Source organism: Lissotriton vulgaris, chromosome 11 (genome assembly GCF_964263255.1).
Source record: "Lissotriton vulgaris chromosome 11, aLisVul1.2, whole genome shotgun sequence".
Taxonomy (NCBI): Eukaryota; Metazoa; Chordata; class Amphibia; order Caudata; family Salamandridae; genus Lissotriton; species Lissotriton vulgaris.
The window spans coordinates 1,104,182,083-1,104,197,550 of NC_141699.1; the positions used below are offsets into that span (position 1 = coordinate 1,104,182,083).

At 45.8% G+C, this 15,468-nt stretch overlaps 1 protein-coding gene across 1 annotated transcript in view; it reads left to right on the forward strand.

The window, feature by feature from the left end:
• The first annotated feature begins 294 nt into the window (after positions 1 to 294).
• Positions 295 to 15,468, forward strand: part of LOC147684240 (uncharacterized) — a 270,590-nt gene continuing 255,416 nt past the window's right edge. The window contains exon 1 of the mRNA XM_086944641.1: positions 295 to 430. Within this exon, the coding sequence (XP_086800767.1) occupies positions 372 to 430 (59 nt within the window). The 5' untranslated portion in view covers positions 295 to 371. The remainder of the gene's footprint in view (positions 431 to 15,468) is intronic.

Below are 15,468 nucleotides of genomic sequence, written 5' to 3' on the forward strand. Positions count from 1 at the left end.
CTCACCAGTCCACTCAACTCACAAACTTTCCAAGAAGCACTCTCACTTTCCAGTGCAGCGAGAGCTGTTGGCTTTACCAGTGCTTGCTTCACCCTGCCTTTGACCTCACGCTGGCCCGCGCAGGGACGGGCTCCCTGCAGGTTCGTGACGTCCCTGATTCAAGGTGCTATGAAGCAGCTGCCGACACTTTACAACCGCTGGATAATAGCTGACACATTACAGGGCGGCGGGGCGGGGCTGGGGTGAGGCCTCCACCCCGCAGTGGTAGGGTAGAAAGGAGGCGCGAGGCCTCTCACTCTCCCTCCCTCTCCCCAGGGTGATGGTTCTGCCAGCATGACACCCGAGTGACAGGCAGCGCTCACTCCTGCAGCATGGGGCGCCCGGGGCTGCTGCTGGCTCTCCTGAGCCCTCTGATCCTCGTCTCTGACGGGTAAGTCACCGACTGACGCCTCTTGTGACCTCAGGCAGAATCCCTGCACTAGGGCAGAAACAGGGGGCATGCAGCTTGCTCTTTTTTGCCGCTATTAGAGCAACTTATTGAGGAAATGTAGAGCAAATGGATTATGGAGGATTTTCTAAATATGCATAACACTTTTGTTGCAAACCGACCAGGAAGGACACTTGTGTCTAATAGCAAACAGGGCCATCGGTTTGCTCCGTGTTTTGCCATACTCCCAATCTTTGATTTGGAGCAAATACTGTTCCCTTCATTGCTCACTGCACAAGAACCAACGATCGTGCAAGTTGGTTGCCCCGTTTTTGCCCCTGGCGATTACAGATGGCTGGGAGATGATAAGTCACCTGTAAGAAGAGCACGCGGTCACTTGTGTTGTAATAGTTTGTAATAGACCAGTTGTGACATCACAAGTCACCTGTAACTACGGACGATGTATCTGCTGTGATGTGACACTTTGTGACGGACAAATCAATAACTATTAGGATTTGTAAAGCGCTGCTAATCACCCGATAGGATGTCTGGGCGCTTGCAGGCCTGGAGACTCATGCGAACAGCAGGGTCTTGAGGGACATTCGGAATTCCGGAAGTGAGGTGATGGTCCGGATGTGCGTGGGGAGGCTGTTGTCAGTTGTGATATCACAAGTCACCTGTAATTAGAAACGACATTTCTGCTCTGCTGTGACACTTTGTGACACTTTGTATCATATCAGTTGTGATATCACAAGCATCTGTAATTAGAAACAACTTTCTGCCCTGCTGTGACACTTTGTTACACTTTGTATCAGATCAGCTGTAATATCACAAGCATCTGTAATTAGAAACAACTTTCTGCCCTGCTGTGACACTTTGTTACACTTTGTATCAGATCAGCTGTAATATCACAAGCATCTGTAATTAGAAATAACTTTCTGCCCTGCTGTGACACTTTGTTACACTTTGTATCAGATCAGCTGTAATATCACAAGCATCTGTAATTAGAAACAACTTTCTGCCCTGCTGTGACACTTTGTTACACTTTGTATCAGATCAGCTGTAATATCACAAGCATCTGTAATTAGAAACAACTTTCTGCTCTGCTGTGACACTTTGTGACACTTTGCACCAAGTCAATTGGGAAATCAGTAATTACCTGTAATAAGATATGACATCTCTGCCCTGCAGTGACACTTTGTAACAGGTCACTTGTGATATCACAATTGACCTGTAATAAGACATGAATCTACGGTTCTGCTGTGACTGTTTGTGACACTTTATAACACCTTTCAAGTCACCTGCAAGAAAACGAAACATCTCTGCTCTAACGCTACACTTTATGGTGATTTGTTACAGGTCAGTTGTGCTCAGTTGTGACATCACAAGAGACCTGTAATAGGACATTAATGTAGTGCTCTCGATCTCGTGGATACAAGTGATTAAGAGGTCCATCTATTGAAGAAGGGTCTGGACTGCCCAAAAATCGGCCAGTGCGTTGTCACAACACTGCTTTATGCCGATGACGCCGTCCTTCTGGCAAGGACAGACATGAGCCTTGAGGGATCCATAAATGCCAAGATAGGCTTTATGTATTCTCTAGACTTAACAATGAACCACAAAAAGTTGTTTGCTATAGTGTGCGGCCCCATCTCAACAAAGTTGAGATCCTTCACCATACAAGGCAATCAGTTCCAGAAAGCTCTGAATTGTTTTTACCTGGGGACTCTTTTCAACACCCAGTTTTCACGGGACCCCCTGCTGAGCCTTAAGGCGCCGCAAAGGTCTAGAGCCACGAGGCACTGTTTAGTTTTGCAGCAAAATGTGGTCACAAGCCTATTAAAGAAATGATCCCTCTTCACAAAACTAAATGCCTCTCAATCGCTACTTATGTCGCTGGAGTGTGGGGTTTCAGCAATTGTAGAAACGCCAAGTAGTGGTAAATAATCGTATTAGAGAGCTTTCCACGGTCCATAAGAGTGCCTCAATATCTTTTTTCATCTTGGAACTGGGCCTTGGGTATATAACGGAGCGCATTGGACTTGCCCCTTTGTTATTATGGGTGAAAATCTGTCGCACACCGAAGCTGAATTTTTCAAGATCCAGTATCATAGATTGTCTTTCCTTGGCCAACACCGAGAGCATCCCCTGGCTCGGTTATCTGAAATGTGCTTTCAGCAAATTGGATGCAATAGAATTCTTCAATGACCCCCGAAATATCGCTTCTCAGTTTTCACGCAAAGTCTCTTAAAAAGTGAAGTCCTTATAGGGTTCAAGGTACAGTGCACGTCACAACAAACGGCAAATAAACCTGTGAAGGATCTCGAGCTGGCCAATGACAGTTTTTCCACCAAGCAGATGCAACCCTACTTGTATCTTTTTCTGGAACCTCAACACAGATTGTATCTAACCAGGTTCGGCTTAAGTATGTTGCAGTTTTTGGTAGCCTTCCCCAATCAAAGTGGTTGTCATGACTACCTTCCACCCTGCCCATGTAATATTGTGGCAAAACAATCTACCCTGCACTTTGTTTTGTGCGTTGTACAAAAATTTGAGATCCAAATGTTTGCTTCCGACAGTGAGGCCGCGCCGTCCTTGTTCTTATAGAGAAGGTTTTAGTCATTTACAGACCCTTTGATATTTGTGTTGTGGTCTTTAATTTTGTAAGAGGGGCCCTCATATTAAGAAAACAATATGAATAACTGAGTGCATCAAATCATAGCGCACGCTAAAGAGCTTTTTCTTCCTTCCTTTTGCAAACGCACTTATCTTTCTCGCAGGAGGGAAATGGATTCTGTTGAGGCTGTGGCAGATTTGCCAAGAAATGTAGATTTGAATGATTCTATTGAGTTGCTATTTTGTTTCTCATCTTGTTTTTATTCCCCATGGTTTTATAGAATTTATCAAACTTTTAATGATCTTGAGTATTTTACCTAAATTATGTATTTTTGCTCCATATTGAAAGGACTGTCATTCATGTGCTTTTATGATTTGCTTGCCAAATCGATTCAAGTTTATGGTTGATTGCTACTGCTCTAGTGTGGCATTTTGTAACAAGTCAGTTCTGACATCACAAGTCACCTGTAATAAAGATGCAATTCCTGCTGTGGTGGAAGAGTTTACAACAGGTCAGCCGTGACGTCAGAAGTCCCCTGTAACTTTATAGCAGATCCACTGTGACACCAGAAAGCGGCTTCACTGACACAGGGTGAGCCCAAACTCTCTAAGAAAAGCACTGAAATAATTAAAAGTCGTGTATTTGATTTGCCAGATACTATCTTTTCACTTTTCTGTCAGAAAACAATCAAGTGTGTCTGATAAGGTGTGGTCCATTAGCGACTCCTGGGCGGTGAGACCAAAAGTGAGATTTCAAAACCGGCCTCCGTTTGCACCAGTATTTTACTTGTGATTTCACCATTGCTGCTGTGTTTACAGGATAAGAAGGAGAGAAATGCATGTTGTCCATATATCAGATATTATGCGAGAAATGAGGCTATGTTAATGGAAAACACAACGCGTTCATTGGTCATTCCATAAGTGGCAACAATAGTGTAAAATGATTTTGCTTTTTTTTTTTTTAAAAAGCAATTTTTATTGGTGGACTTTGATTTCCTTGTTATAATCTGAAGCAATATATATATATATATATATATATATATATATATATATATATATATATATATATATATATATATATATATATATATATATATATACATATATATATCCAGCAAGTGTAACCTCCCAGGCTCCGACCGCAGCGACCCAGGAAATCACGCAGATCCAATAACTTACTTCAGGCACAGGTTTTATTCGGAGCTGAACCAAAACAATCTAAATAATATATATATATATATATATATATATATATATATATATATATATATATATATATATATATATATATATATATATATATATATATATATATATATATATATATATATATATATATCGTTTTCCTCAATCTGTTTCAGCATGTTTGCTTAGGGTAACAATAGTTGTGTTAAGGAAGGGATGCAGAAAAGTCAGTTTGCTCTATTTCATACATTGTGCAAGCAGTGCCAATCGTGCCCATGAGTATTCCTTGAATTTGCACCAGTGCCAGGTGTCGGCAGGTCAAAGGGTATCCTGCTGAAAGTTACCTAACTTCTGAAGCCACAGAACTGATCTGACGATTGATTGACTTCCACGGATCTGCCTGAGATATTAGTTTAGAACAGTTTCACAGTGGAGATTCCAAGTTTATTCTGCACATCAGGAAACAGAATGTCTTGAGTAAAGCCGCATCCAAGAAACAGTGTCGCGTCGAAGGCGCCTCTTATAGCTCATTGTAAAAAGACGCTAGAAGGCGTTCCACGCAGCCTCCCTTGCAATGCAATACAAAATCGTGGAGAGGGGAAGAGAACAAGAGCGACTTGAGGGTCGACAACTGGGTTTCTCGTAGGACTCTCAACAGTGATATTCAGTCAGTGGTAAGTTCTTCGCCGTCGTACTTATGACTGAAAGTGACATCATTGGGTCTATCCTCCACCAAGAGGAGAGGTCTCTCAAGCCTGAGACATTCGTGGGATCCTTTCTGTAACATACTTAAAACTGCCTCCTATCCCCAAACCCTTGTTGAATTTATTTAGCGATTACTAGAGATAGTGGCAAGGTTAAAAGAGGTACATGATATGTTTTGGGAGAATTTACGGAATCCCGCTTATAAATATAAAAAAAGAACAGCTGGTCAACATGTTTCAGCTATACTTGTGCCCTCTTGGGTCATTGGCTTTCGTCAGGACCAAGGGTAGGTTTTCGGATCCCTCTCTAGGATCACAGGGTATCACGGTATATTTTTCCTGACAAGCAGGGTAGCAGATCACCAAGTAGGTTGCGGCAGGGATGGACCTTTGACGAATGTGTGACTACAAGGCCGGCTCGCCCTGTGCTTCCTTGCGAACTGATGCCCTGTTCATGTGGGGAAAATCCTCTTCATAGACCAGTGGGAAGTATTAGACTTGTTACTAAACGAGTATTCAATGTGCCCTATGCTAATTGCACACTTTTAATGCACTCAAGTCTCTGGGGGAAGTAAGCTCTTTACATCCCATCCTGACGAAAGCCCAGGACTTATTTAGGCCACAAGGAAGGGCTGACACGTGTTGGTGTCTAGGTTAGGGTCATAGGACCATCACATCCAAAAATACCCTCATATAGTGCTTATAGTCTTCCCTCCCACTCCCTTAATAAAGGATACTTTAGGAGTTGGTGAGGAATTTTATCTTTTAAGTTACGCCCTCATGCCCCTTTTCATAAGTGCTCCCTGAAATATGGTAGAGCCCACCCGACCTCTAGGAGTAGGGATGAATCCAATGATGAAACATGACACTAGTATTAGAGTGAATGGGGGCATATTACTAAGCTCCTATTGCCACCACAACGTCACTTTTTGTGACGTTGTGGTGGTGATAGCGACAGCGTCCTATTACCAATGCAGCGTTAAACCACATAACATGGCTGCCTTGGTAATAGGGCCCCTTACATGCTAAAATTAGCATGAAAGGGGGTGCTGTGGGTGTTGCGGTGGGCGTTGCACCGCAACACCCATTCACTTCGACGCTGCCACCTATTATCAAGAGAGGTGATAATAGGTGTCAGCGCCAAACTTAAGACCTGGAAAATCCTGGTCTTAAGGTGGCAAAACGAGGAGAAATACTTCATTCCTCCTCGTTTTTGCTGTTAGCATGTGTGCTGCCTTGTGCACACCTCCTGAAACGAATGCAGACCATACAGACCCCAGCAGCTAGACTCTTCCTCGACCTCTCCAGATGAACCCACATCACCTCTCACCTGAGGAAACTCCACGGACCCCCACCCACAATTACAAGATTCAGACTCATACCTACAAAGCCCTGCACAACCAAGGACCAGAATACATCAACCTCCACCTGAAATTCCACCAACCGTACAGAACCCTGTGCTCCCTCTCTCAGTCCCTCGCTCACACCCTCCTCATCCGCTGACGCAACAGTGGAGGACGCTCCTTCTCCTACCTCACTGCAAAGCCCTGGAACAGCCCCCCCCCTCCATCTCTGGACCTAAACCCCCCTCAGGGATTCACAAGGGGACTCAAGACCTGCTTGTTCAACTGACCCTTCCCAAGCAGTGTGGCTGCCAGCGCCTACACACACCCTCGCTGGTGAATAGCGGCACGATCCTGATGGATTGATTGATAGCTTTGCCAGAGAGTTTGTGTAGTTTTCTGCCTAGAAAGTAGATTTCTTTAACAATGGGCAGAAGAAAGCTGATTTTGCCTACACTTAGATCTTCCCTGCTGTAAGAAAACTCCAAACAAAATGCAGGTTTCTAGGAATTGCGACTTCCTTCGAAACAGCAACTTGAGACTAGAAGGATCATTCCGCCCTTGGTGACGTCGGTGAAGACTTGACATTGAACCAGGAAGTCCCTGCCACGGGCAGATGCTGAAATCAGTACTTGGGTTCATGGGTTTATCAACCTGCACTGATTTGTGGCAATAAATGATCTACGGGGCATTGAAGATTGCTAATCTGTGGCAGTGTCATAAATGTAAATAAAACCTAGTCATTCATGCTTGGCACGGGATCCGGGCTGAAGGTATAGGAGTGTGTCATGATGCCGGGCTCCTAGTCGGCTCTCGTCGCCGCATATGGTTACAGAAAGAGGACAGTCCGGCCCCTACTGAAGGGCCAAGGCTTGCTTCCATGGTGTCTGCTGTCTGCGCTCTGGTTCCGCGTCACATCAGCGCAGCGGTGAGCAACCAGATATTAAAGTCAACGTTGTGTAAGCGACCCTCTGAAGAGATGTTCTTGGCATGGGGTGAAGGCGATCAGTAAAGTCGCCTCGATGTCGTCATACAGATAACAAGTGACACAACCACAGAAGGCACACGTTGAGCACAGGGGTGTCCTTGGGAGCACAGACTGCGGCATGAATGTCCAGCACCATCACCACATTGACTTTACCATGGCAGAATTATGCAGAACTCGTCTTGTACAACATTACATGTTTGTTTGTTTTTTTTTACAGAGTTTTATATAGCACAAACTTGACCAGAATCTGGTATCAGAGCGCTTTACATGAGCACCAGTTGCATTACATGAGGACACATTCATTTTTAATTTGGCACGGGGAGATTACGTGATTTGCCCAGAATCACAGGAGGCCAACTCCTCTGCCCAGGAAGAAAGAATAATTCTGCAGCTTCAGGGAAATCATTGTGTACACGGCTGGACTTAGACATGGGTGATTGATGTCGGGTGTGACCCACTGCTATTTCCCAATGAAAGCATCACTAAGGAAGGACACCCTAGGGTCAGCTTCAAACCCCTAGTAAGTGGACATTCACCACAGCAGTGAATACCAGGGAGAGGGTTGTGCCACTCTCCTTGTTGGTCCCAGGGATGGGGGACCTTGTATGAGGCTGGGTAGGGGTGTTATTATTGTGACACACAAACAATTCAAGTTCAGCTTCAGTGGTTGCTGTAAAACCATCATGAGAGTAGAATGAAGCACTTTTACAAGCTACACGCGTACTAGAAAAATCATCCCAAACAAACATTGTCCAAAACAATTACACCCAAAATGTATTGTATCAAGAATAACATTGCACCTCTAAAATCACATGATCTGGAAGGTCCTCATGGAAACACGTTGATGTTGTCCCTCCTTTCTTTCCCTCTGTGCTGCTGCGGCACCTTCTGAGTTGGTGAGGTCAATGGATAAAACCACAGCTCAGGACCTCAGCGAAGAGGACAGTTTGTTTGTGTTTGGACAGCTCCTTTTCACTTGCGCTCGCACATTTTGTGGCTGAAAATCCATTCTCTTAGTTTGGGTATGCGCACTTTGGCCCTCATTTATGAGGTCCCTTGCAGAACCGTTGCGTTTGCTGGAGTTTCCCTTTTCTGATGTGGTGCAATGCGCCACAACATGTTCACAAGGACACATAAAGCCACTTTTTGTGGCTTTTCATAGTCTTGTAAATATGTGCCCCTTTCATGCAGAATGGTGTGTGAGAGGGGGGTTCCCAGATTTACAAGACATGCACCCCTGCTCCTTAGACATGCATGCTTTGTGTTGGAATGTGCACTTTAGCTTGTGCCCGAAGCTGTGATATATTACATGTCAAAACAACAGGTGTTAAAATATGGAAAATATTCCCCTGTATTTAGCTGCTCCTATTACCAAAAAGATCTGTAGTGTGTTTGCAAGTTCCCCAGCTGATGAGTACCTCTGTCAGGGTTTATGTCAGTCATGTTACACATGACGTCACATGGAAGCTTCGATAACGTTAAATGGTTTTAGATATAAATGTTTCAACCCAGGCCAAAGACGTAAAACTTTTAAACTTCTGAGGGACCATAACGATAAAGACTATACACAGCACAGGCAAGAAAGAGAGGTCTCACCTCTGGCTATTCCTAGGGAGAGAGAGATTTCACCACTGGCCATCTCTATGGGCCAAGATGTCTCAGCGCTGGCTATCCCTAGGGACAGAGAGGTCTCAGCGCTGACCCTGGGATAGCCACAAGAGAGGTCCCATCGCTGGCTAACGGTAGGGACATCTCAGTGCTGGCTATATCTAGGGACAGAGAGGTCTCACCCCTGGCTATCCCAGGGTCAGCGATTCCTCAACGCTGGCTATCCCTAGGGACAGAGAGGTCAGAGAGGTCTCAGCGCTGACCCTGGGATAGCCAGGATCAGAGAGATCTCACCACTGTCTATCCTAGGGCGAGCAAGGCCTCACCACTATCTATCCAAGGGTGAGCAAGGCTTCACCACTATCTATCCTAGTGTGAGCGAGGCCTCACCACTGTCTATCCTAGGGCGAGCAAGGCCTCACCACTGTCTATCCTAGGGCGAGCAAGGCCTCACCACTATCTATCCTAGGGTGAGCGAGGCCTCACCGCTGAATGTGACTAAGGACAGAGAGGTCTCAGTGATGGCTATCCCAGGGACATCGATTCCTCAACGCTGACTATCCCGGAGAGAGAGGTCTCAGCACTGACCCTGGGATAGCCAGGATCAGAAAGGGCCCACCGCTGGCTATCCCTGGATCAGCGAGGCCTCACCACTATCTATCCTAGGGTGAGCGAGGCCTCACCACTATCTATTCTAGGGTGAGCGAGGCCTCACCGCTGGATGTGAATAGGGACAGGGAGGTCTCAGTGCTGGCTATCCCAGGGTCGGAGAGGTCTCGCCTCTGCTATTCCTAGGGACAGCGAGGTTTCACTGCTGACTATTCCAGGGTCAGCGAGGCCTCACCCCTGGCTTTCCCTAGAGAAAGAAAGGTCTCACCACGGGCTCTCCGAGGGTCAGAGAGGTCTCAGGGCTGGTTAGCCCAGAGTCAGAGAGGTCTCATATCGGTCTATCACAGGATCAGGAATGCCTCACTTCCGGCTTTCCCCGGGTCAGAGAGGTCTCAAAGCTGGCTATTCCACGGTCAGAGAGACCTCAACGCCGGCTATCCCAGTGTCATGTAGTTTGGACTCTATGGTAAGAACTGCACGTTTGTGGACAGAATAAACGCTGGGATGGTGCCAGACTGATTCCATGCACTTCTTTGAGGCTATGTCGTCCTATAGGCCAGCTAGCTCACAGTGCTACCTTAAGCCCCCCTAATCCTACATGAGTAGCAAATGGTTCTGGCAATCACTGAACATGACAACCCTGATCCCCAGGAATCATGGTAACAGATCTAGAAGCTTTTCCCTCAGTCACTCGTGCTCTCTTCCTCTCAGCAAAATATACAAGGAATACACGTGGTGCATTTTCAATCTTCATTGAACTAATGTGATTCTTGTACAAAATATATGTGCCGCAATGTTCAATAGACAGAAGCAGATGAAAGTTATTGGAAGTATCATGACAGTGAATAAAATGAAAAGTTCCACTATCGTTCTGAAACAATGTGTGTATGCAAGCACATAAAACAATATAGAAATCTGACATAGTCCTACTATGCGCCCCCTAACCTAAGTCTCTAGGGTGTGTGTGTTCTGCCAAGAATCCCCATACTGGAAGATACAACCCCTGTTACCCGAAGGGAAAGAATGTAGGACCCCGTTCTGGTCATGTGCTGGACACCCTCATAGAGATATCAGCAGGCTGCTGGGCCGAAGCACCAGCATGTAAGGACCTCACCAATGTCAGTGAAGCGCTCCTCTGTAAACACCCAGAAACGGATGTTTATGTATAACACAAGGAATCCTTGCCTTGGGCCGAAATCTTGGTCAGGCCGCCATTGTTTATAGATAGTTCTGTCGCCATAAGTACGAAACAAATAATCACCTTTGCACAAAGTGTGTTTTAACCTTGTACATGATGCGTCAAGGTACCATGATAGTGCTCATGTGAAGTTGTTTGTAAGCAAGTATAGTTTCCTAGAAACTAATCCGCACTGTCATGGTTGCAAAGGTCATTGTGTGAGAGTGAAGGCAACTTTAGGAAGAAACCAGTGTACATGTAAAAAATGGCAGCCTTTTCCTCGAGGCGTATCTGGGACCCGTGACACGAGGGTCCAAGCACTCTCTGCAGGGGGATGTGTTCAGCCTTCTTGTGATGTGTCGTTGGAAGTTCACCTGGCTCGTGCATAAATTAACAACAGGTAGATAGTTTCCTTGGCACTGGCCCCAACACAAGATGTCTGTAATCCCAGTGTGACAGCCTTTAGTCCTAGCGTCCCTGGACCCTGAGTAGCGTTACACGTCAGATGTGCTGGCCTAGGGTCAGGGCCACTAGAATTATGTGGCTGGAGAAGGCTACATTATGTGGCAGGGTTGAGTCAATTATGCAGCAGGAAAAGGCAAACTACAACTTAATCCAGCACATTTTGAATAGTATTACTTCATTATTTCATCATTTTTAAACCTGGTTACACTGTCTGGGCATTGGTTGCACCTCATTAGTACCAATTTAACACCCAAATCTAGCAATAAGCAACAGAAAGGTGACAAGTCCGGCTTTGCAAAGGGCTTTCCATAGCGCAGCAACACATTCCCTTGCATTGTTTGTAACTTTTTAACCATCTGAGCTAGAAACAAATTTTTTTGTGAAAATCTACAGAAAATGCGCTGATGACTGGATTATGAGACAAATGCGGCAAATCTATAACTATGCAAAAATCGCAGAGGTCCCACAATTGCATAATTTCAGTGGCCCTGCTTGGGAAAGTATTTCAAAATGTTTTTTTTTAAGAAGCCCGAGACTCTTAAGGAAAACAGGGAAGCTTTAGGAAATAGTTCTATCCATTTTGAAATACTTCAATGAGAGCAGACTGCAGTCGCCCCTGAAGTTGCCCAAAGGGGCCCCTCCTCCCTTTTATGAATCAGTTACCACCCTAACTTGTGTGCCGGTAAATGGTCAATGGTTTGGGAGCTGAAGCACTATTGTAAACCAATAATACACACATAACTAATTCATAATATGGAAGCAATGCCCGAAACACACCTCTTCCAAATTGCGTATTGATAATCATTTTTACCAATGCCCACCCTTGACCTGGTTGGTTAAGACACATCAACCAGAGCCAATCAGACCCAGGAAACCACCAAGACAACCACGATTAACATAGTAAGAAAGCCCATCAGTCCAAAGTACCAATTAAGACCACGCTGTTGAGCAAACCAGCCAGGAGCATCTCGACCAAACAACAAACCCACCCTGACCAACAGCAAAGACTACCCTTCCAGGAAGGCCAGCCAGGACCAAGCAGAATAAGGTAACAACTAAGACCACCCTGATTAAAAAATAAGAAGGACCACTGGGCCACCATACAATCAAGGCCACACTGTCGAGCATACCAGCCAGGAGCACCCTGGCCAAAGTAACAACAAAAACCACCCTGATCAACAAGGACCACCTTTTACATTCCAGCCAGGACCACTCCAACCAAAGTAACAATCAAGACCACCCAGATCAGCAAAGTCATTGTAACAAGGACCACTCTTCCAACAAAGCAGTTAGGACCACCCGGCCCAGCATGCCAGCTAGGACCACTCTGATCAGTCTAACATGGGAGGGGAGAGCCAGTTGGGGTTATTCCGCTAAGACGGAGGAGCGTCGCCCCACTGCTTTTTAGTAGTGAAATAAAGGGAAAATAAAATGATAATTACTCATTTTATTTTCTCCGACTTCTGCAGCTTTGCGCGAGGGGCGGGCGAGGGAGGAGAGGCAGCTCCCTCCTAAGGGTGCAAGGACTGCTTGCCACAGTCTTGCACAGTTCACATGTTGTTCATGCAGGGTGCATTACAGCCTGCGTGGAGAACATGCCCAGGCTGCCAGTCAGCGTCTGGGTGTGGAAACATGGCGCTCAGACCAATCACAAGGCTGCTAAGGTAGCGTTATGATTGGCTGACTGGGAGCCTGGGTGTGCATCCTGTTCAGGCCAGCAAGGGAGGACTATGGAGGAGAGACGCAGCGAGGAAGCGGCAAGAAGTTATTTTAAAAAAAATTTTTAATACCCGCTTCTCCCGCGTCCTCACTCCCACCCGCCCCTGCCTTGCCACCATACCTCTGATCTGTGCTTGCTGCCGTTGGGGAGAGCACAGAGACGCACGCTACCACACTTCAAAACCCTCACTAGGGTGTGCAGTCACAAACTTCATAAATCTCTTGGAGTAAGGACAGAGGCAGTGTGCACCAGTGCACATGCGGATGGCTGCAGTAGAGCACGCTGTATGTAATTTCATTGGCGTTGCCTGCTCATGACCCTTGAAAGGCCCTAAGAGAAACCACCCCGATTTAACCTCGTGCACCCCTTTGTGTTCCTAACTCCTAAGCTAGTCTGGTCACTTGAGGACCTGTTGCTGGGTTGTGTGTCATCTGGAGGTCTGGTTCCAGTAGACCTACCTGCATCTGGAGATGTTTATGTTCACGGGCTCAATAAGATGAGGTCCTCAGCGGCTGTCTCAAAGAGGGCCTTATACAGACTAGTAGATGTTATCTACGCAACGCACTGAATACGCAGCTTCAGTCTTGACAAGTCTGATGTGCAACGAGGGTTGTCCGGCTACGGGCAGCTATATCTTCATGCTCTGTTTGCTGTCAGTCCTAGGTGTGAAGTTATCTCCATCAAATTACCCTGACTAAATCTCACTGCTGTAAAACAAAACTGCCATACCATATGGTATATTCAGATGATCACATGGTCCTTGTCAGATAAAAAAAGCTGAAAACTTCCTGGAAGTAACATAAGCAAACTCACTGGATCTGCTGGTAGCATTGGTGCAGTTATGCTTGCTCAAGAACATAGCCAGCTCTGCACCCCTACGACAGGTAGAGTTGGGGTAGAAAATAAATCCCAAAAACCCCTTGTGCATAGCTACATGGCCTCTGAAAATCCTGTGCACCCGCTGGCTGATTACCTTACCCTGTCTATGAGTCATTGGGAGAGGAGCCTTTTATTTCGTCTAAGGGCAGGCACTATTAAATGTTTTCCCCTGGGTCACCACTCGGGCCTTGATCATTACCTTGCCCGTGCGATGGCCAGAGTGGCCAATGTATTTTACACTTTTTGTTCTTGTGTAAATACTATTTAAAGTATATGAAGTGGCTTTTAACCCCGTATTTTTAAAAGTTTATGCCCATTAGTCTGGAAAATGCTTACTTGAGGTTACTTACCACGGATGACGAAGAGCTGTTTTTTTGCACAGGCACTTTTTTGAGTATTGCTGTTCGAGCCCGTCAGATGATGTCCAATCTTTTACATTATTTATTCATGTATTTTTGCTCGAATCTGAAAGATTATTGTATACTGTATGTTACTAAAGGATTTTATTATGACTCTCTTATTTGTACATTGTTAACCTGTTGTGCTGCTGTGCCTTTATGGATACGTCGTTATCCGAATAAAGTGTCTTTGAACCTTGAACCTTGAGCATCTGCTGGTATCATCTTTAACTGATCGCCAATCTCTTACGCGACTGCAGTAATAACTGTGAGGTGGCTGCGTAGCTTCGCACGCTCCGGTGCTTCTTCTCCGTAGCGTTTGTCGTAGGCACTTCCTTCACTTCCATCAGTGTCACCAGCCCGGCTGCCCAATAATCAACATGAACTTGTTCTCACTGGCGCAATCTAGGAAGCTCGGAACAGGACTCCCACATGCCCATGGGTGACGCGTCACATGCTTCAAGATCCAGAAGGCATCAAAGGACCCCAACACGTAGATGCTCTCAGAGTTCCTATCCAAAGAGAACAATTGATGGACTGAACAATGAACAATGTCAAACATTCACCCCCAGTACAGAGTTTGGGCCTACATCCATCACCACGCCCTTCCAGTTTGGACCTAGTCATATGCAAATTAGTCTTGACCCAGTTCCTTGACACAGCTCCCCATAGGGACAGTCCAGCCCGAACTGCTAAGCCAGGTCCTCCCCAGTCCAGAAACAAGCATCCTGGGACTGGTTTCAGGGTATCCACCCTCATCAGCCAGGCTAGCGTGAACCTGGTAGTAGAGTGAGCACAGGACCAAGGTCTGAGCAAACCCTTACTTCTTAGAGTGACAAATGAAAAAAAAATTGATGAAAGGCATGCTGAACAAATCAAACAGTCACAGATCTAGGTTAGATCCATTGTTTTTTTGCTGACCATGCCATTCCAGTTATAGACCCAGCCATATGCAACTCAGTCTATGTTCATATCAGCAGCTGGGTCGCCGACCACCAACATTGATGCAGTACGGTGGGCGGAATTTGCGTAGTCGCACTGCACGAAGCTCCGCGAAATGGTAAAAAAGGTCAGCGAGCAGGCAAAAGTTTATCGAACAAGCGTAATTGCTTTTTCCGCCCGTTCGCGATGCTTTTTTTCTGTGTGCGAATGCTGCTTGCGTGCTCAGGGAGAAATATTTTGCGAACACGCATTTTGAAAGCACGAACACACAAAAAATTCTGCAAAGCTGTGGATTGAGGAATTTGTGGCAATTCCGTGTTCTCAGCAGTGCGCAAAATTACCCAAATTCCACAAATTCCACGAGCGGAACGGAATTTACCACCCAGGCCTAAAACCCAGGGATGCCT